The sequence below is a fragment of the Bombina bombina genome, chromosome 5, assembly GCF_027579735.1.
Source record: "Bombina bombina isolate aBomBom1 chromosome 5, aBomBom1.pri, whole genome shotgun sequence".
Lineage (NCBI taxonomy): Eukaryota > Metazoa > Chordata > Amphibia > Anura > Bombinatoridae > Bombina > Bombina bombina.
In genome coordinates this window covers 170,537,390-170,560,683 of record NC_069503.1, presented here as the reverse complement: position 1 = coordinate 170,560,683, position 23,294 = coordinate 170,537,390, and the positions used below count along the sequence as shown (strand labels likewise).

Genomic DNA, 23,294 nt, shown 5'->3' with positions numbered 1-23,294 from the left:
TCGTTTTTTAGTTTTTTATTGTTTATATTTATCCCTTAGCCTTTATTGGCGCTGTACATATTCCTTCACTACCTGTTCTCTCCCTTGGGGGTTGGTTAGACCCTTCATTTGTATTCAGCTTAAGGGATTATCTTAGCGCTTGGCTACCACACCTCATTTTTGAAGATACTACAAAAGACAACTATCATTACCGTTTTTTATGTAAGTAAATATGAATTAAATAACATTTTAGATAAATAATTAAGAGTATAACGTTTTAAAAGACAGAGTATACAGGTTCAAGGATTGCGAGTCATAGAAGGGAATGTAAAGAAAGGAGGCTCAATGTTATGTCTCAGAAAAGTCAGAGCAAAGTTTCATTCAGCTGAATAAACTAAATTTCATTTTACAGGTCCAAGAAAGAAAATAAAAAAGAGAATCAAAAGGTTCATCACACAGGTGACAGAAGATTACAAAAAGTGGCATCTAATGCCTGTGCTGTAAAACAATACAGAAGCACAGAACTAATCTATAAACAGCAAGACCAAGAACATAAAAAAGATAACACTGAACCATGGCAGAGACAGACTCTCACATCATGGTGAGCTCATGCAAGCTGATCAGACATTAGTGGTTAAAAAAAGGGGTAGTTTAAAGTAACTAAACTTAACAAAATGTTTATTTATGGTGTTTTGTTTAATTGTTTCACTCCTTATGTTATCCTCAAATAACAAGTGACTACTTAGTAATCTAATTTATGTGCAAGGCTGTGAATATAACCAGGATTAAATATATGCCGAGGGGCATTAAACACTTTGGTTGTAATATTAACTTATTAAATATGAAGAGTAAAAAAAAAAGCGAAATACTTGTATTATTTACAGGGCTGTCTTTAATATTGATTGGACCCTATGTATAATACTAATATAACTGTGTTGGTTATGCAATAATGCAAAACTGGGGAATGGGTAATAAAGGGATTATCTATCTTTTAAAACAAAAAACAATAACAATTCTATGGTAGACGGTCCCTTTAAGAATGTGTGTTAAAAATAATGAGAGGTAGATGAGTGAGGAAGTTTAAAAAACCCCCAATGTATAACACATTGTGGCCCTTGATTATTAGGCTAGAGGACCCAATTATTAGAGAGGCACAGTTAATGTATAAAGCTTATGAAAAATGTTTTATATGTTCTGTTCCAAAGAACTTGCAATCTAATCCAATGATTAAACTCATAAATTTAATCTACTAACCCCTGAATCATACTAGAAGAACTACAATAAAATATAATTATTAGATAATCTTCCAGTTCTTCCACATCACTGTAAATTACAGTTTAAAAGGTTTTGCACTAAATGGTTCATAACATTAATAATAAAAAAGTATATTATTTTATCTAAACTTCCACAAGACAAGGGAAACATAACTTATGTTTCCCTTGTCTTGTGGAAGTTTAGATAAAATAATATACTTTTTTATTATTAATGTTATGAACCATTTAGTCCACTGCTATTTGCAATAAAAATCTGTATGCAACATAAATGTTTTAAAGCGTAGTGTCATCAATATTTGCATTGCTTGTCTGTTTTAGAGCAGTCCAGGGACTCTTGAAAAACCTCATTATCATTATTATTATCTCTTACTGTTTCCAGTTAGTACCAGATATAAATGATCAAGTAATCACTAGGTTGAATGTTGCAGGTTTAGGCTCTGAATTTTGTAGGATCCACTCCAGTATCTATAGTTGCAAAGACAATACCACCATTTTCAGATGTAAATTACATGAAAAGCAAGCAAAATACATAGTCAATGCACACTACATTTTTTGTTATGCATTAATAATCTTATATATGTACCTTTAACTCTTTTCTCTAACATTTTTCCTTTTGGGTTGCCTCACCATATTTATTGGTTCCAGATCACTAAATCAGCTAGTCATTGAAAAAAATATTTCTAGGATACTTTTGCATAAATACTGATAACATAGCAGTGTCATTTATAAATAAGAACATTTAAAAAGGATTAGTTTCTCAGTAATATACGTAACCCATTGTGTGTTATACACAACATAATGCTAGCTCACTGACTGCTCTGTTTCCTTTCAGGCTGCTATTATTTATTACAGCCACAAGAAATACTTCCGCCATGTGCAGAACCTAACAAGAGAAGGTCTTCAAAAACACAGTCATGACCCAGTGCTTCTATTTTTTAAAACATACGGCATGCTAATGGAAGGTAACTAAAAAACTAAATTTATGCTTATCTGATAAATTCATTTCTTGAATAGGGGTGAGAGTCTACAAGAAATTACTCATGGGATCATGATTTGAATTGCATTAGTAATGGTTCATTAACTCTCCCCACCTTATGAAAGAAAACAAAATTTACGCTTACCTGATAAATTCATTTCTTTAATAATGATGAGTCCACAAGGCATTACTCCTGGGATCAGGATTTGAATTGCAGGAGTAATGGCTCATTGACTCTCACCACCTTATGAAAGAAAACAAAATTCATGCTGACCTGATAAATATTTTTTTTTATGGTGGTGAGAGTCCACAAGCCATTACGCATGTGATTTAACGCCTGATTACAGGAGCATTGACTCGTGGACTCTCACCATCTTATGAAAATGATGAGAGTCCACAAAGTATTTCTCCTGGGATCAGGATTTGAATTGCAGGAGTAATGGCTCATTGACTCTCACTACCTTATGAAAGAAAACAAAATGTATGCTGACCTGATAAATTATTTTTTATGGTGGTGAGAGTCCACAAGCCATTACTCATGTGATTCATCTCCTGATTACAGGAGCAATGGCTTGTGGACTCTCACCATTTTATGAAAGAAAAATGCAGTCTATATAGATACAGGTTACAGAGTTGCATGTTATGATACCCTGAGTGACTTTTATACACATATATTATTTGTTTTATTGAATAAATAGTACATCTCAGAGTTCCAGGTCTGACCGGAGTTTGTGTATTGAACTATTATCTTAGAGCTATTGTACGTCTTTGTAATGTGAGTAACGCTTTGGCCTGTTGGTTTCATACACTTTAGTGTTACAGCATTGCACTATGTTTCTTTTCTCTTCAAGTAATCTATTTAGAAGTCACAGCATATGGAGTAAATCATCAATAAAACAAAGAGAAGGCACAATATAACTATTGTTTGATGTTCTCTCTTATAATGCCATCCCATAGCAAGGATACTCACAAAATAGAAGCACCTAGCACAAGGTGCAAAATAAAGCAGTCTGGGAGAATTTGGCGCTTCCCAGCTAGTTCACCGGTATACAGTATCCTTATGGCCACTGCTAATAAGTATTAATAGATTCACACTGTTAAGTGTATAATCATCACTAAACTCTGATACACTTAAAAACCCTTGTAAACCACTTCAGCGATTATTTATTAAAAGATATATAATGAAAACAAATATCCGGACGCGTTTTGTAATACAGCCGTATTGCTTCCTCAAGCGGTATAAAAACAATGCACTCACAGGTCCTATATACAGTCGTATGCAAAAGTTTAGGCACCCCTGACAATTTCCATGATTTTCATTTATAAATAATTGGGTGTTTAGATCAGCAATTTTATTTTGATCTATCAAATAACTGAAGGACACAGTGATATTTCAGTAGTGAAATGAGGTTTATTGGATTAACAGAAAATGTGCAATATACATAAAAAAAAAATTAGACAGGTGCATAAATTTGGACACCCTTGTCATTTTGTTGATTTGAATACCTGTAACTACCTAGCACTGATTAATTGGAACACACAATTGGTTCGGTGAGCCCATTAAGCCTTGAACTTCATAGACAGGTGCATCCAATCATGAGAAAAGGTATTTAAGGTGGCCAATTGCAAGTTGTTGTTCTCTTTGACTCTCATCTGAAGAGTGGCAACATGGGGGCTTCAAAACAACTCTCAAATGACCTGAAAACAAAGATTGTTCAATATTATGGTTAGGTGAAGGCTACAAAAAGCTGTCGCAGAGATTTAGGCTCTCCGTGTCCACTGTGACGGACATAGTGAGGAAATGGATAACCACAGGCACAGTTCTTGTTAAGGCGAGAAGTAAAATATTGGAGAGGCAAAGGATGGTGAGAACGGTCCAAAAACAGCCCACAGACCACCTCCAAAGACCTACAACATAATCTTGCTGCAGATGATGTCACTGTGCATCGTTCAACAATTCAGCGTATGGGAGAGTGATGCGGAAGAAGCCTTTTCTGCACACACACCACAAACAGAGTCGCTTGAGGTAAACAAACGCACATTTGGACAAGCCAGCTTCATTTTGGAAGAAGGTGCTGTGGACTGATGAAACAAAGATTGAGTTATTTGGTCATAACAAGGGGTGTTATGGATGGCGGCAAAATAACACAGCATTCCAAGACCAACACTTGCTAGCCACAGTAAAATTTAGTTGATGTTCCATCATTCTGTGGGGCTGTGTGGCCAGTGCTGGTACTGGAAATCTTGTTAAAGTTGAGGGTTGCATGGATTCCACTCAATATCAGCAGATACTTGAGAACAATGTTGAGGAATCAGTCACAAAGTTAAAGGTACGCCGGAGCTGGATATTTTAACAAGACAACGACCCAAAACACTGCTCAAAATCTACTCTGGCATTTATGCAGAGGAACAAGTACAATGTTCTGGAATGGCCATCCCAGTCCCCAGACTTGAATATCATTGAAAATCTGTGGGGTGATTTGAAGCGGGCTGTCCATGCTCGGCAACCATCAAACCTAACTAAATGAAACAAAAAAAGAAAGGGCGCCTCCTAGTGTAGCCAGTATATATAAGGATAAATAGAATGAGATATAGATTTTGTACTCACATGTAGTGAAGGCAAAGATAATGCCTAGATAAGCAGTCTGGAAACTTATCAGTGTCCCAGTTGACTGTGCATTAGAATGCTAGGGCAGCTCCTCTTAGTAGATTTCCAAAATTATCTGAAAAGTAAAAAGATATACAGAGGGCGACTCCTAGTGTGGAATTAGTAAGCAGAGTGTGAACCCACCAGCTTAACCCTTCAGAGATATACTCACAAAGTATAGAGCACACTGTAGTGCTAATGAAGCAAGCTGGGTATATTAAAAGTGGCCCAGCGCACATACCACTCTGGTGAAAGATGGTCCAATGTATTCAAAATGTTCAGATAAAAAATCCAGGAGACTCCAGATATATATAAAAAACACTTTATATAAAGATATAACAGTGTACAATAAAAATCAGTAGAATTCGCTACGCGTTTCTCAGAGCTACCACTCTGTTTCCTCAGGCAAGTTATACTGATCTAGAACTGAAGTCTCCTATTTATACATCCTCAAATAAATTAAAACATTGGTCACACCCAATCTACCAATTACTTATGCAAATGTTGCTATGGTGACCTTCACAATACAAACTGACTTTTCTTGATACCAGTATGTGAATATATAACCCATTGTATGCATGTACTTTAACATATACAGCTAGTATCAAAACAAGTATGTGGCAGATATTACAATATATCTCATAAACATTTCAGAAGAAAACATATATAGTTTGCACACTAGTGTTTCAGCAAAAAAACAAATACAGCACTCATATAGTCGGTTCATTAGATTTTCAGCAATCTCTCTTTATGAAAATGAATGCACTATTTATTTATATTCTATATGGTTAATAACTTCTTTATTTCCTGAGGATTTCTTTCCTCCCCTTTGTTCATAATAGAAAGTCTAATTTATTTATTAATTAAAAGTATCAGCTCGTTTGTTTGTATCATATATAAAGCTGTCAGCTTGTGGGTGTGTGTCATTAGCCTATCTCACACTCCCATATGTGTGGGTAATGGCTAGTGGGCGTGTATCATTTATCGCCGGTCTTTAAATACAATTCCTCAACTTTCTTCCTAATGTATTCTTACCCCTTTTGACATGATCTCCTACAATAAACTGTTTAAATGTTATCTGAATTGTTGTATTGTGCATATCGTAAGCTGATTTTATGAAGGGCTATGTCTATTTGTTTAAAGCTCCCTCTCTGATTTCACAATGTCCAATGTGTAGGTGATAATCCGTGGGCGTGTAGCATAAACCAATCGCGCATCACTATGTGTGTGAATCACAGCTTATAGGCGTGTGTTTTCTATCGTTAAAAAAATAGATAAATAAACTATTGTCTATTTGTTTAGGCTCTCTCTCTGATTTTACAATGTCAAATGTGTGGGGGGTGGTTCGTGGGCGTGTAGCGTGAACCAATCACGCATCACTATGTGTGTGAGTCACAGCTTGTAGGCGTGTGTTTTCTAACGCCCAAATGTGAAAAAATAAATGATACATATACCATCTCAACTCTGTTGAGAAATCCAATTCCCGATTCTTCACTACAACTCCTCAAACTGACATAAGCTGCCTACCATAATCAGTTGTGGTATTTAGTGGTTGCACGTCTAAGATTTCACATGTCCGCAACTCATAAATGAAATGTATTATTATTTTTTTGGGGTATGAACTGCTTTGCTATTATGATGTATTTATATATAACCCTATGGCTATGTTCGAGATAGTATCAGCCAATTTGTGTAGCCCTATGGTGTTACTGCTCTGTGAAAACATATCCTATCCTCACAATATTCGTCAATTTTTACTGAATCATAACATTCAAAATAATGCCAGTCTCGTAATCATTGCGCTTCAATCGAATAGATGCATATACTAATATATTTTTATATATTGTAACCTGTAAATGTATATAAATAAAACTTTATATATATAAAAAAATATGAATTATAGTCTTCCATTTTTTGTGTGTGCTTTCTGTGCCCTAGTGAATTAATAAATTGTTCTATATGAAAAGACATTTGAAAAAACATATAGAGGAAAAATTATGGTTACTATATGCTATAGATAGTGAGTATTAGTGAATTCTATGTGAGACTAGTGTTAAGTACTCTAACTATATCTTTTTTTATGTAAATAAATATATATAAAAATAGATGTGCTATTATAAAAACATATGTGACTAGAGTGATAATATATAAATAATATAACTATAATAATATTATGTGTATGACCATGAATATATCAATTCCTATGTGACTCATATGATTATATGTGTATAGTGTGACAATGTTAAGTGTTTATAATTAATATAATAAATTCTCTATGTGTATGAATATAGACAAAGTGTATGTTTATAGTATTCTAAATATGCATATCTCCATTAATGTGATTAAATGTGTTTTATAGTGATATGATGCTTGAATGATTGTAAGATGGATAGTAAATACTGAATATATTTTCAAGATGAAACATTACTGGTATATTAAGATATTTACTGGGTGGTGACCTCAGGTGATCTATACTTACATTCCTTCTGAATAATATATATCAATATCAATGAGGATATGATCCATTATATACACATTAATATTAAGTACACTACTAATGTGAGAGAACAGATATAAAGCTTGTATAACAGAACCCTTAAATTGAAAGATAGAATGTACTGAATGTTTGTACTCGATTGATCTAAAAGGCTGCTGTATCAATTACTTCATTGAGGCCTTCTGGATGTAAAGATGAAAATCTATAGATCCAGAAGGTCTCCCTTTGACGAAGTTTAATCATTCTATTTTGGGAATTACTAGCAGTCACTACCTCAAGTGGGGTTATCTTCATAAGGCATTTGTTAGTGCCATGTGATGCTGTATGATGTCTAGAAGTACTGTATTTATCTAATCCTTTCACAATGCATCTGAGATGTTCAGACCATCTCTGTCTTATCATCCTGCAGGTGCGGCCTATATAATGTAGGCCACAGATGCAGGTGATACAATAGACCACATAAGTAGAACTGCATGTTATTTTTTGTGTTAATGTAAAAGTTTCCCCTGTGTTATTTGCTTTGATACTCTTTTGTCCATTGATGGTATATTTACACATACTGCATCTATTTTTGTGACATCTGAAAAAGCCTATTTTTGCACCTTGAGTGCTACCTTGTATGTTTCCTCTATTGAATGGTGCATTTGTTTCTCTTTTGCACATCACTATCTTACTAGGTGCAAGTTTTTCCTTTATTGTTGGGGCTCTCCTAAAAGTGCATATTGGTTTCTCCCCTAAAATGGATCGCAGAACAGGGTCTTTCTTTAATAATGTCCAATGTTTAGATAAGATCTTTCTAATCTCCCTATGGTTGTCATTATATCTCGTAATGAATGTTGATTCATATCCTGAATCAAATGTAGATTCTTTCTTCTTTTTACTAGTGAATAATTCATGCCTATTTTGGGCACGTGCCCTATGGTAACTATGTTCAATGAGAGATGCAGGGTAATGTTTTTCTTTAAAACGATCTATGAGGGTCTGGCTTTGGATATCAAATGTATTGATATCTGTACAATTTCTTCGAATTCTTCGAAACTGACTGTATGGTATGTTTATTTTCCAACTGGAGTAATGGTTACTGTGATAGTCTAGTAAATTGTTGCTATCGACTGTTTTGAAAAAAGTGCATGATTCCACCTTATCATCTATGCCCCACATTAGGGAAACATCCAAAAAATCAATTTTATCTATTTGCACGTTCCATGTGAACTTAATCCCCATATTATTCATATTTAGTTCATTCTGAAAGGCTGTCAGAGAATCCAATGGACCCTTCCATAAAAAAAGCAGATCATCTATATAACGGCCATAGAAGACCAGATTTTGCTCCCAGTTGGAATCATAGATGTAAATTGATTCAAAATAACCCATAAATAGGTTAGCGAAACTGGGAGCAAATCTGGTCCCCATGGCCGTCCCTTTAATTTGTATATAAAAGTTATCTAAAAACTGAAAATAATTATGGGTCAAAATAAAATTGATGAGTTCTAATATGTAATTTTTTTGAAGGTCCGACATATATATGTCTTCACTTAAAAAATAATCTATTGATTTTAACCCTATGTTATGTGCAATATTTGAATAAAGCGAAGTGACATCACAAGAGACCCAATACAAATTTTCTTCTTTTTTGATGTTAGAAAGTTTGATTAATAGATCAGTAGTGTCTCTAATGTAGGACCTCAGTTGTGATACATATTTTTGAAGATAAAAATCAATATAGGAAGATAGATTGTCAGTGATACTATTCATTCCTGCAATGATAGGCCTACCGGGTGGGTTATTTAGTTGTTTATGTATTTTGGGTAGGTGATAATAATAAGGTATGTTCGGACTTTTGGGAATCAAATATGTTTTTTCTTTTTTATTCAAAATGCCATTTGTATGTCCAAAATTAATCAATGTTATTAACTCTTTTGAAAAGTTGTCTGTGGGATCTTTTTCTAATTTATTATAATATTCTTTGTCAAGAACTATTCTGTATGCTTCATTGATATAATCCAGGTAGTTTTGGATCACTATCCCCCCGCCTTTGTCCGCCTGGCGGATGACTATGGAACAAGTACAATGTTCTGGAATGGCCATCCCAGTCCCCAGACTTGAATATCATTGAAAATCTGTGGGGTGATTTGAAGCGGGCTGTCCATGCTCGGCAACCATCAAACCTAACTAAACTGGTGATGTTTTGCAAGGAGGAATGGTCCAAAATACCTTCATCCAGAATCCAGACACTCATTACAGGCTATAGGAAGCATCTAGAGGCTGTTATTTCTGCTAAAGGAGGCTCTACTAAATATTGATGCAATATTTCTGTTGGAGTGCCCAAATTTATGCACCTGTCTAATTTCAATTGATGCATATTGCACATTTTCTGTTAATCCAATAAACCTCATTTCACTACTGAAATATTACTGTGTCCTTCAGTTATTTGATAGATCAAAATGAAATTGCTGATCCAAACACCCAATTATTTATAAATGAAAACCATGGAAATTCTCTTGATCTCATTATTACAAAAGTAATCAGGTGTATAACAATAAACTGGAATACCTCTTCAGCACTATCCGATGGAGTAAATCATGTACTTTTCATTATTTCCTCCTAATTTTATCTCCATACTTTTGTAAATGTGTTACCTTATTGGGATAAGTGCACAGTGTTTATTTTTTAGCAGTTATTTGTATTATATAGGGATATGACCCAAGATATATCTGTATTTTGGATTTAATTTCTAGTTCTTGGTTCTTACTAGATATTACTTACTAATGAGACAAGTAAAAAGCAATACAAAGATTGGGTGGGAAAATGAGAAAATAGAGCAATATATTGACATTTATAATAGTAATAAAGCAAAGGATATATGTGGTGTGATATAGGAACTGGTAGTGGCTCAAATCCTTAGTGACTTTATTTTGCATTGTATATGGCTTTACAGTAAATAGCTTTTTTATTTACACTGTTTGCCTATCGTTTTTAAAACAGGTATCTGGCTACAATAGAGCTGATGTGGCTCTAACCCACATGAGCAGAAACTTTAGGAACAGAAATGAGTCAATTCTTCCATATTTCTATTTTTATTAGCTAATAAAAAAAAAACTGATTCTGTACAGATATGTTTTTAAAAAAAAAAGTACACACAATGAGAAATAGCTGACAGATGCACAAGCAACTGCACTGTCCCTAAGCTAAAGTGAAAGTAATTGAGGATGGCAGTGCTTCGCTTAGTTTCCCACCTCCCTATGCTAGTAAAGTAATACTTTGTAACGATTTACAGAAGTTGTTACACATGTATGGTCAGACTCCCTGCACATCACTGCAAACGAAGTAGCTAATTTGTCAAACGATTACAGCTCCTTTCCCATTTCCTGTGTTCTCTGACCCATTTTTTCATGCAGAAAGTGCCGAATGAAAACAAAACAAATGCAACTAACAGACATGCAAAATTTCTTTACTTTGCTATTTCGGTCCCCGGTTCATAGATGGTATACTGATGAATGCCCGAATGGACCAAACTTTGGATGAATACCTATTTGTTTGAAGCCAAATGCATGTCTAGTAGAAAGATATTTCAAAACAAATAGAAAAAATCATCAATCTAAAATAGATGGTTCCCTAGCAGTTAATTGATATGTCTAGAATACATAGGCTTCTCAGAATTAGTATAATTTAACTATAAAAATATATATAAGTTACACCACAACAACAAAACATTGGCATTAGACGGTAATAAAAATTGACAGCTATTGGTGGTTATCTTAAAGGGATAGGTCTGCTGATTCCCAAAGTGCCAACAACAACTCCTCTATCTCTAAGTGCTCAGATTGTAAATAATGATATTGTTCTAGAGTCAGGGTGTCATGTACACTATTGCACTTTTTATGATTTTTTTTATTCAAGCTTCTTGTAGGAAGAGGATTTTCCACACCGGAAGACTACTCATTCACTCATTAATAAATCCTGTGCCATTTGAAGGCACATATACAGTATATTATCAATGGATTAATACTGGGTATTTATTGATATTTGTATTCACTATTACTTTTTTATTAATTTGTGATGTGTAAGTTGTGACAATTTTATAAGAATTAAACTAGTTGTTCAGATGACAAACTGGAATAACACCATAGCTCCCAACTGCCCCAGGTCTTAAGGGATTGTGAGAGTTTGGAGGTCTGTGTGCTGTACCTCCCGCAGTTTCCTCAGTCAGGGCAAATATACCAATTTCCAGGTATTTCCCTAATCAACGCCCATGATAGAGTTAACCCCTGCTCAATCCCACCTATGACACGCCCATCCTGTCTTTGGCTCACCTATAACCCTGCCCATCCTGACGTGGTTCCACCCATAAAATGCGATTGGGCCAGCGTCCACAAGTCCCCGTCACCTCATTGTCCTGGAAAGCCTCTGGGAAATCTTGGGAGGTTTGTAACACTTTTGTCTAGATTTGGAAGGGATAGATCATTTCTGATATGACACTGTACAGTTTATAATTTAGGCACAACATACTTTATCTAAAAACAAAGAATACTCTCTGAAATCTAATCTATGGTGTAATTTACACATTTGTTTACCTAAACATTTCACACATCTTTTGTTTGCAGATCGTGTACAGGAAGCCATTAGAGAGCTTGACTCCATCAAAGATGTCCCCGAAGTGTCGTTATGCTGCTCCATGGCACTTATTTATGCCCACAGGAAAAGTGAATTAGTTGGTAAGAATTTGGTCTTAATAAAAAGCTCAATATTTTTGAAGGGACAGTCTACTTGAAAATTGTTATTGTTTAAAAAGATAGCTAATCCCTTTATTACCCAGTTTGCATAACCAACACTGTTATATTAATATACTTTTTACCTCTGTGATTACCTTGTTTCTAAGCCTCTGCTGACTGTCCCTTACCTTAGAGGGTTTTTTTTGCTTTTTACAATCTTGCATTTTAGCCAATTAGTGCTAATTATCGTGAACCCTTTATCACTCTCCATGGGAGTGAGCACATTGTTATCTATGTGGCACAGATGAACTAGCACTGTCTGGCTGCATTGCAAGATTGTAATTTATTTATTTTTTAAAAACACAGAGATAAAGAACTGCTGGCAGGGGCTAAGAAACAGGCAAACTTAGAGGTTATAAAGTATTTTAATATAACAATGTTGGTTGTATAAAGCTGGGGAATGGTTAGTAAAGGAGTTATATATCTTTTTAATTTAAAAAAAAATTAAGTAGACTGTCCCTTTAGTTGAAAAAATAAGGGAGAATGCAATATTTTGAGTATCTAAACATATAAAAACAGAATAATTATTGGTTTTCAGCCAGTGTGTTGGAATATGCTGGTGTATCTTGGGAACCAAGGGCTGGGAATAATAACTGACTGGTAGATAATCAACAAAGCCAGATCTTTAAGCAACGTATAGGATATTGTCTGGGTGTTGCAAAGATATTTCTAGATATAAATAGTTCTGCATAATTTGACATCAGGACACTTTGTGTTATGTCTGTATATCTTGTATATTGCTGGTTTTGTGTCCACACTGACAGGCCTAGATTACAACTGGAGTGCTAATTCATCACACGCCGGCAAACAAGACAAATTTGCCCGTTTACTGGCCCACGATAAATAACCAGCCATTACAAGTGGCTGGTTATTGGTACCGCAAGCTTGCGGTAGCAATTAGTGCTCAAAAAATTAACCAAAGGTCAGACCCCCCAATTACCCCCCAAAATAACACGTGAGGTCCCTTTTTTGAAAAAAACCAAAATGTAGCTTTTTTTTTTTTTTAAACTGCACTAAGCAGTTTTTAGGGGCTAAAGTTGGTGAGAGTGGGGTGTTAGAAAAAAAACGGCACTGAAATTTACATTGCGTTCTATGGGGAACTGTGTGATCCCAGTAAATATATATGTATATGCTTAAATACTGTACATATATATTAATGTGTTAATATGTGCATTTGCTGCCCATTGCTGTGCTACTTACACCCTTCGCTGCACTAGGTTCTCATGTCTTGTCAGACACAACATGAGAACGAGGCTCCCATTGGAGCCTATTGAAGCGGGCTCTTGTGAGCACAATGCTTCCGTGCAAAGCGAACGCAAGGTCGCATTCGCATTGCACCCAACTTGTAATACCAGCGCACATTTGTGTGCACTGGTATTACTAAGTTGAGCGCAAATATCGATTTCGCAAAAGCAATATTTTGCGCTTAACTTGTAATCTATCCCATAGTTTAGAAGGTATCTTATTGGATATTTACATGCAGATCACCTCTTTATCTTAAACCTTTTTGTATCCAGGAGGGCCATTGAGTCTGCATGTGCCATTTAAATAATTCTCTACAGCAGATCGTATGTAGATGATGTTCTGGAATATAAAGGGAATTTTCTTGCATTTTGTATAATTTTTATAATTATTTTCATATACACGAAAGCCTAACATTATCTGCAGTTATTTGGTTGTTGTCAATCACTCTCTAATAACACAAAATTGTCATGAGCCCACTGCTTTGTATAATCAAGTGAATTAAATTCAAAACGTGCATATTTTTTAAATTTTAATTGTATGGGATTAAATTAAATTTGCTGCATTCTGCTTGATTTTTTTTTTAAATCCAACAAAGAAAGTCACATAAACTGTGAACACTAAAGGATAAAGTTTTTAAAAACAAATACAAAGTTATTATTTATGCGTAGTTGCAAAATATTTACAGACAAAGAAAAATGTTTAATAGCATTTGGAACTGTAATTTTGCTAGCACACCCTATAAAATCCTTCATGAGTATTCTTATATGACCTCCTTTTGCTGCGACCAATCAGAGACCAGATCTCAATAAGCTTTTTCACTGATCTAACCAATCGTGTAGTATGTAGCTGAGTCAAACTGCAGCTTACTTATTTATGGCAAATGTATATCAGCCTTTATTAGGCTAAGCAGAGTTACAATTTGTATTGGGAATAGATACTGTATATAGAGGGCAACATTTATCATTTGTGTAAGTTGCATTGTTTATTTATTAATTTATTTTACTATGCTCAAAGTTATGATTTCATGGAGGGTTACATTTCATTTTTAAAGATTATTTCCTCCTTTTTATAAATTTGTCTTTTTCTTCAATGTTGTATTGTGTTTCATAGGTGAATAATAAATACCCTTTCTTTCTCTTCTTTCTTTCTTTCCCTTTAGATCATGAGGTAGTTACTGAGTTAGAAAATAAGGTTAAAACTAACCGGAAGACAGCAGGTGCCAAAGCCTTGTACTATGCAGGTATGTTCCTGTGGCTACTGGGAAGAAATGACAAAGCAAAGGAATATGTGGACAGAATGCTAAAGTTATCTAATATGTCGAAAGAGGTAAGTAACATTGCATGTTTTATATAGCAACTGGGCAGGCTTCCCTTAGTAACAAGGCTTAGTAACATAGCAGATTTCACTTAAAGAGACATTTTACCCTTAAAGGGACATTAAACCCAAACTTTTTCATTAATGATTCAGATAGAGAATACAATTTTGAACAACCTCCTAATTTACTTCTATTATCTAGTTTGCTTCATTCTTTAGATATTCTTTGTTGAAGAAAAAGCAATACACGTGGGATAGCCAATCACACGAGGCATCTATGTGCAGCCACCAATCAACAGCTACTGAGCCTATCTAGATATGCTTTTCAGGAAAGGATATCAAGAGAATTAAGCAAATTAGATAAAAGAAGTAAATTAGAACGTTGTTTAAAATCACATGATCTTTTTAAATCATGAAAAAAAAAATGTGGGTTTCCTGTCTCTTTAAGTTAAATCACATTTAAGCGATGCAGCATATCTGAAAAAAGCAGACTAGAAAATATTACATGAATTTCTTTGTGTGAAAAAAGTAAGAAATTTCACCTAAAAGTACTCTATGATTCAGAGCTGCTCGTTTTACTGTCATCTGCATGGTGGAAAAAAAAAAACAGCCAATCAGCATCATCAGTGCTGAGTTTACACTTTGCTTTACTGTTATCTTGTGAAAATTTCACTATAACATTGCAAGATGTTTTGATTATTACCCTCTTCAGTTTAAGTAGGCTTAAAGTGACAATTCCTACACATTCCAGATGCATGCTCCCTTGCAAGTCCTGGGACAAGTAACCTGATTGGATGCATAAAGCTCCTTTGCAATAGTATATTGAGTTAAATATATTCCTTTTTTTACACAGATGTTCATGTAATATTTTATAGTCTGCTATTTACAGACAGGCTGCATTACTTTCAAGTGATTCAGCATTTGCAAAAAATGTCCATTTAACAGTATTTGACTATTTTTCCTACATTTACTTAGCAACCCAGCACATTTTAGTGGGGCACTATGGGAAAATTTACATTAACATAACATAATCATAGTATTAAAAAAAAACAAGTTAAAATGATTAACTGCATTAATGTTTTAATTTTACCTCATGTAATTCACTTTAATGCATCACTTACAGCCCTTGAAGTAACATTCATTGGTTTATAATTCTCCATGTTTAAAATGACATAATTGTAATCTGATGTTATCTTTTGCAGCTGAAATCCCACCCCCTCCATTTAGGCATTTTTTTTAAGCAGTGGCTTGTGGAAATTCAGCTACTCAGAAATCACGTCATCATAGCCTTTTTTAGTCCAAGGGAGCATGCTATACGGTACTATGTGCATACAATAAGCACTGTAATTAGTGCGTTAAAAGTAACAGTTGTATTATCAACTTACCCGAAGAGAAACCTGTGTGTTCCCACCGATTAAAATAGCTGGATAACCACATGTCTCTTAATAATGTATAAAGGCTGGATCTATCCTTTCAGCTCACAAAAAAAGGTAATTTAAAGGGACATAATACTCATATGCTAAATCACTTGAAACTGATGCAGCATAACTGTAAAAAGCTGACAAAATATCACCTGGGCATCTCTATGTAAAAAAAGGAAGATATTTTACCTCAAAATTTCTTCAGCTCACCAGAGTAAGTGCTGTGTAATCAGTTATACTTCAACTTTTGTCCAACTGCAAGTTGAAAAAAAAACAAAAAAAAAAAACAACAATAGCCAATCAGCATCAGCAGTGTGTAGTTAATGCTTTACCTTTGCTGTGATCTCATAAAAATTTCACTAAAAATTTCATGAGATTTCATAGAACTTACTTAAACTGAATAGGGAAATAACATGACGGTGCCTGCACATGAAAGATGCACACTCCATAGCTTGTCCTGGGACAAGCATCCTGACTGGCTGCTTAAAGTCTCTATAGTGGGGTGTAAATACTTAGGAAATTTGAGGTAAAATATATGTACCTTTTTTTTAAATAGAGTTGCTCAGGTGATATTTTCTAGTCTGCTTTTTACAGCTATGCTGCATCACTTTCAAGTGCTTCAACATTTGGGTATCACGTCCCTTAAAGATTAAAATAAAAAAATAAATAAACCTTAATTAAATAAATGTATCACTTATATCCCCATTTATTAATAATGAAAATAAGGTTAAAACTAACCGGAAGACAGCAGGTACCAAAGCTTGGTATTATGCAGGTATTCTCCTGTGGCTAATGGAAAAAAGCGACATACCTCTCTCTACAAAGTATCCTTATGTGCCTCTTGTGTGATTTACTGGTTAGTATACTATTTTAGTTGCATCACAGAACTGATTCTAGCAATATACACTGGATCTGTCTTTAGTGAAAGGTTTTACTGTTATTTTCAGTAAACATTTATTTATATGTAAAGGCAGCAGAACATATTGCATTCCCTATTGTTTTTTGTCAGATATACATTTTAAGATGTTCTTACTGTCTTAAAATTTTGCAGAACAGTCCCAAGTTGGGAACTTGCCCAGAACTCCCCCTCTGCTTTCCAGTTTTTAAAAGACTGTATATGACAGGGATAACTATCCATCTTGTCATTTTATTCCAGCCTAACACCCAAACCACACACACATTTACTGTCTCAGGAGCTGAGCAAAAACGGCACCTGACCACCCACACCCCGGTTTCCCACATCCTACCCCCAGATGACAATAACACGCCTTCTTGATTCTGGTTCCCAAAGGTATTTCTGTGGTACCTATTAACACTATGCTCTGTTCTTAGGGACTAGTGCTAAAAGGATGGTTAGATTTGACATCTGGCAAAGATTTTTCTATAAAGAAGTCAATCAAATATTTCAATGAAGGTGTCCAAGATTCTAAAGAACTATTTGGGATTATTGGAAAGGTAGGTTATTTGGTTAGTAGTTTAAAAGTCACATTGTATATAAAGTTGCATGTGCTTACATTGGGATCAAAAATAAAAAAGAACAAGAGTATTGCTCTAAATAGTAGGAGTTGGACTAACCATGCATTTTAAACCACAAGCTTTCAAGGGGTTCCTCTCTTCTTATGGTCTGATGAAGTATTGAGCAATATGATCTTAAAATACAAAATGATGAAAAGGTCAGAAGGTGATAGAGTAGTGAGGGCGAATTAATTAATTTGCTAATTTGTTAGAGCATGTGACTTTAAGACTAGCGAACCTGCACCTCTATGTGCTTAACTCTCACAAAGAATTTGTCATTTTTCTACTATAACTGCCCTATAAAGTGCCATAAAACATGTTGAGATCTGTGCATATCCTAAAAGGGCTAATTAAGTAAAAATAGTTTGCATAAATATTTTTTTTAGAAAATTGCTGGCAAGTATTTTTTTTTATCTTTCAAAAATAAGCAAAATGACTTACATAGCCACGCTGTCTGGAGTAGTCTGATCCAACCCCCTTTAGCATCAGAAACACAGGCATTGTATTTCAACTGAGTTCACAACTGCTTATTTGGTTCTAGGTATGCTGCAGCAGATAATGACTGTGCAGTTCTGTATTCTACCAAATAAAAGGTTGATATAGATACAGCCATAAAAGGAATTTTGTGGGGGGAGATAGAGCTGTACAATTCGGAAACTTAAAAGAAAGGGTTAATGGCGAGGCACTGCAGTATAAATTTGCAGGTAACGTAATTGAAGTTCATATTATTATATTTTGTCTCTATGCCAACTTGTTTTATGTCCCTTTAATGATTCAGATTAAAACAACTTTCCATTTTATTTTTTATTATCACATGTACCTCCATTTAGTAAGAGCATACTGAGGTAGGTTCAGAAGCATGCTTCTCTTGAGTTGTAAACACAGATGCCATATAGTGTTTAGGACACATTCACATTTGTGAGCCTACTCAGTATGCTGTTTCAACAAAGGATAACCAAATAATGAGGTAATTTCTTTATAACAGAAGTAAGAAGAGATAAAAGGATTATTTTTACCTGAATGCTCTCTCGGAATCATAAAAATGTAATTTTGACTTCATGTCCCCTTAACCCCTTAACGACCGAGGAAGTGCAGGGTACGTCCTCAGAAAAAAGGCAGTTAATGCCTGAGAACGTACCCTGCACGTCCTCGGTTTGGAAAGCAGCTGGAAGCGATCCTGATCACTTCCAGCTGCTTTCCGGTTATTGCAGGATGCCTCGATATCGAGGCATCCTGCAATAACAATTTTTGCCCCTCCGGTGCAGAGAGACCCACTCTGTGGCCCTCTCTGCACCGGACATCGATGGCCGCATTCGTTGGTGGGTGGGAGCGTAAATGGGAGGTGGGTGGGCGGCCATCGATGGCTTCTTAGTCAGAGAGGGGGGCGGGATCGCCGGGGGCGCGCACAGGCGCGCGCGCGTGCACAGGGGGCGGCGGGAGGGCGCGTGCACGGGGAGGGAGCGGGTGGGAACCGCTTACACTACAGAAACTTGTACATATTTTTGTACAAAATAATAAAAATAAAACGTAATGGAAGGGATCTGGGAGGGGGTGGGGGATTGATCGGGGGGGGGGGAGCTACACTACAGAAAAAACTGAAATAAATGAAAAAAAACCACTTTTATATGCAAACTGGGTACTGGCAGACAGCTGCCAGTACCCAAGATGGCCCCCAAAAAGGCAGTGGGGGGGGGGTAGAGAGCTGTTTTGGGGGGATCAGAGAGGTTGGGGGCTAAGGGGGGATCCTACATAGCAGCATATGTAAATATGCTTAAAAAAAAAAAAAGTAAAAAAAAAAAAACCTTTTATTTTAGTACTGGCAGACTTTCTGCCAGTACTTAAGATGGCGGGGACAATTGTGGGGTGGGGGAGGGAAGAGAGCTCTATGGGAGGGATCAGGGGGTCTGATGTGTCAGGTGGGAAGCTGATCTCTACACTAAAGCTAAAATTAACCCTGCAAGCTCCCTACAAGCTACCTAATTAACCCCTTCACTGCTGGGCATAATTCACGTTTTGTGCGCAGTGGCATTTAGCGGCCTTTTAATTACCAAAAAGCAACACCAAAGCCATATATGTCTGCTATTTCTGAACAAAGGGGATCCCAGAGAATCATTTACAACCATTTGTACCATAATTGCACAAGTTGTTTCTAAATAATTTCAGTGAGAAACCTAAAGTTTGTGAAAAAGTTGACTATTTTTTTTAATTTAATCGTATTTGGCGGTGAAATGGTGGCCTGAAATATACCAAAATGGGCCTAGATCAATACTTGGGGTTGTCTACTACACTACACTAAAGCTAAAATTAACCCTACAAGCTCCCTACAAGTTCCCTAATTAACCCCTGCACTGCTGAGCATAATACACTTGTGGTGTGCAGCAGCATTTAGCGGACTTCTAATTACTTAAAAACAACGCCAAAGCGATATATGTCTGCTATTTCTGAACAAAGGGGATCCCAGAGAAGCATTTACAACCATTTGTGCCATAATTGCACAAAATGTTTGTTAATGATTTCAGTGAGAAACCTAAAATTTGGAAAAATTTTACTTTTTTTTTTATTTGATCGCATTTGGCGGTGAAATGGTGGCATGAAATATACCAAAATGGGCCTAGATCAATACTTTGGGATGTCTTCTAAAAAAATATATATACATGTCAAGGGATATTCAGGGATTCCTGAAAGATATCAGTGTTCCAATGTAACTAGCGCTAATTTTGAAAAAAAGTGGTTTGGAAATAGCAAAGTGCTACTTATATTTATGGCCCTATAACTTGCAAAAAAAGCAAAGAACATGTAAACATTGGGTATTTATAAACTCTGGACAAAATTTAGAAACTATTTAGCATAGGTGTTTTTTGGTGGTTGTAGATGTGTAACAGATTTTGGGGGTCAAAGTTAGAAAAAGTGTGTTTTTTTCCATTTTTTCCTCATATTTTATAATTTTTTTTATAGTAAATTATAAGATATGATGAAAATAATGGTATCTTTAGAAAGTCCATTTAATGGCGAGAAAAACGGTATATAATATGTGTGGGTACAGTAAATGAGTAAGAGGGAAATTACAGCTAAACACAAAGACCGCAAAAATGTAAAAATAGCCTTGGTCCCAAACGGACAGAAAATGGAAAAGTGCTGTGGTCATTAAGGGGTTAAAGGGATACTGAACCCAATTTTTTTTCTTTCGTGATTCAGAAAGAGTATGCAGTTTTAAGCAACTTTCTAATTTACTCCTATTATCAAATTGCCTTCATTCTCTTGGTATCTTGATTTGAAAAGCAAGAATGTAAGTTTAGAAGCCGGCCCATTTTTGGTGAACAACCAGGGTTGTTCTTGATGATTGGTGGATAAATTCACCTACCAATAAACAAGAGCTGTCCAGCGTCTGAACCAAAAATTGGCTAGCTCCTTAGCTTAGATGCCTTCTTTTTTTAAATAAAGATAGCAAGAGAACGAAGAAAAATTGATAATAGGAGTAAATTAGAAAGTTGCTTAAAATTGCATGCTCTATCTGAAACATGAAAGAAACATTTTGGGTTCAGTGTCCCTTTAAGGGGTTTGAGGGGAAAGGCGCAGGGGGTCTGGCAATAGCCAGTATAGGAAAACAGGCAAGGAGAGAGACTTCATAAGCACATTTATATTATAGTTTAGCAAAAACACATTATTGCAGCACTGAATCTCTAGACAAACATGATGGCTCCAATCATCCTGGCATCAAAAAGGTGAGAGAGTGTTACCCAGAAGTGTTAAAAGTTTACATTTAAAGTGGATAGAACATAAAGGGACTTGAAACACAGATTTTTTATTTCATGATTCAGATAGAACATACAATTTTAAACAACGTTCTAATTTACTCCTAGTATCAATTTTTCTTCGTTCTCTTGCTATCTCTATTTGAAAAGTAGGAATGTAACGTTTAGTAGCCAGCCCATTTGAGGGCCATCAATCAGCAAGCACTATCCAGGGTGCTGAACCTCAAATGGGCCAACTCCTAAACTTTACATTCCTACTTTTCAAATAAAGATAGCAAGAGAACGAAGAAAAATTGATAATAGGAGTAAATTAGAAAGTTGTATAAAATCACATTCTCTATCTGAATCAAGAAAGAAAAAAATTAGGTTTAGTGTCCCTTTAATGTCTCTTGAGAACTTGATTCACTAGCATAGAGAAAGATTGTTTGCTCCATAAAAACATTGTATCCTCTACAAAGAAAATTCAGTACGTAATGGGAACCACTGACTTAGGAATAGATTACGCACAATCAAATTTAACACGCGTCGAGCTTGTTTGACTTCAGAGCTCTGCTTAACTGTTAGTGAGGCAAAAAAGTTGCACAAAACACATCAAAAATACATTTAAAAGTACAGTTACACTCATGATAATACTATCTAATACAATTATTAAAAAAATATTGCATTGAAAGTTATAAGGTCTCAAAGATTTGAGGTCTCAGGTGTTAGAAAATGAAAGGCTGCAAAGGGCTTTAACATAGAGATACATGCATGTCTTAAGATGTATATATGTGTGTACAGATGTATGTGTATTTACTGTACATATTTCACATTCCAATGTTCTTTACTTATAGGATAATGTCCTTTTTATTGTAAATACATAATTCTATATTTTACATGAACAGTATCAGATATATATATATATATATATATATATATATATATATATATATATATATATATATATTTTAGTAATAAAAAGTATATTAATATCTGATACTGTTCAAGTAAAATACATATCTATACTTATATCTATAGGAATAGATATACAGGTATAGGTATATATAGAAATATGTATTTACAATAATTTATATCGGGTTAGCGTGCGAGTATAGGTGTTCGTTTTTTTCAGTTTGTGATCTCCATTGACTTCTGTTGGAGAAGTTAACGTGGTTGCAATATTTTTTTTGTGCGTGTCGGGTTTAATCTAGCATGCAAACGTTTTACTTTCAACTTGTAATACAAGGGCAACCCGACCTAAGCAAAAAGCATCTGTCTAGCATAGTTTATGCTCAAGCGGCAGCGCTAAAAAGCGTTCCTCCTCGTATTCTAGCCCTTAAACGGGCACTTCTTCAAAGCTCTAAATATTGAAAAAATGTATCTACACGTACCAGTGATTTGAAAAAAGTGCAACATCACTGGCTTTAAACCATAAAATGAAGTACAGCATAAGTAAATATTATTGAAGTTGATACGATCTAAAGCACATTTCCCTCTGCTCCAGAAGTTAGATTAGGAAACTTTTAAAGATAATGTGTTTGGTTGCACAGGCAGCAATATGGAGAGTTTTGATGTTAGTGGCTATTATGCCCCCTCAGACACCTCATAGTATTGTGATATAAGCACTTACCAAAATCTTTCTTTTCCACAGGCAACACTTTTTATGATGACTCAGAATTATTCAGAAGCACTGGAGGTCATAAATCAAGTAATAGTTAGTTTTCCTGCCTTCATACCTGCTCTGATACTCAAGATGGAGCTGTTTTTAGCACAGCAAGACTGGGATCAAACGTTAGAAATTGCCCAAAGGTAAGTTTAGAAAAGGAACAGTCCACAAGACATCACATTTAGGATTCCACTCGATTCCACTAGGAGGCAAAAACACATTCATACTGGGATTTTACTGAGATTTTAATCCCTCCC

The 23,294-nt window shown here is 35.2% G+C and overlaps 1 protein-coding gene across 1 annotated transcript in view; it reads left to right on the top strand.

Moving 5' to 3' along the window:
• The first annotated feature begins 397 nt into the window (after positions 1 to 397).
• Positions 398 to 23,294, top strand: part of TTC21A (tetratricopeptide repeat domain 21A) — a 161,512-nt gene continuing 138,615 nt past the window's right edge. The window contains exons 1-6 of the mRNA XM_053713784.1: positions 398 to 580; positions 2,086 to 2,215; positions 11,978 to 12,088; positions 14,550 to 14,716; positions 17,458 to 17,580; positions 23,023 to 23,180. Coding sequence (XP_053569759.1) covers positions 554 to 580; positions 2,086 to 2,215; positions 11,978 to 12,088; positions 14,550 to 14,716; positions 17,458 to 17,580; positions 23,023 to 23,180 — 716 coding nt within the window. The 5' untranslated portion in view covers positions 398 to 553. The remainder of the gene's footprint in view (positions 581 to 2,085; positions 2,216 to 11,977; positions 12,089 to 14,549; positions 14,717 to 17,457; positions 17,581 to 23,022; positions 23,181 to 23,294) is intronic.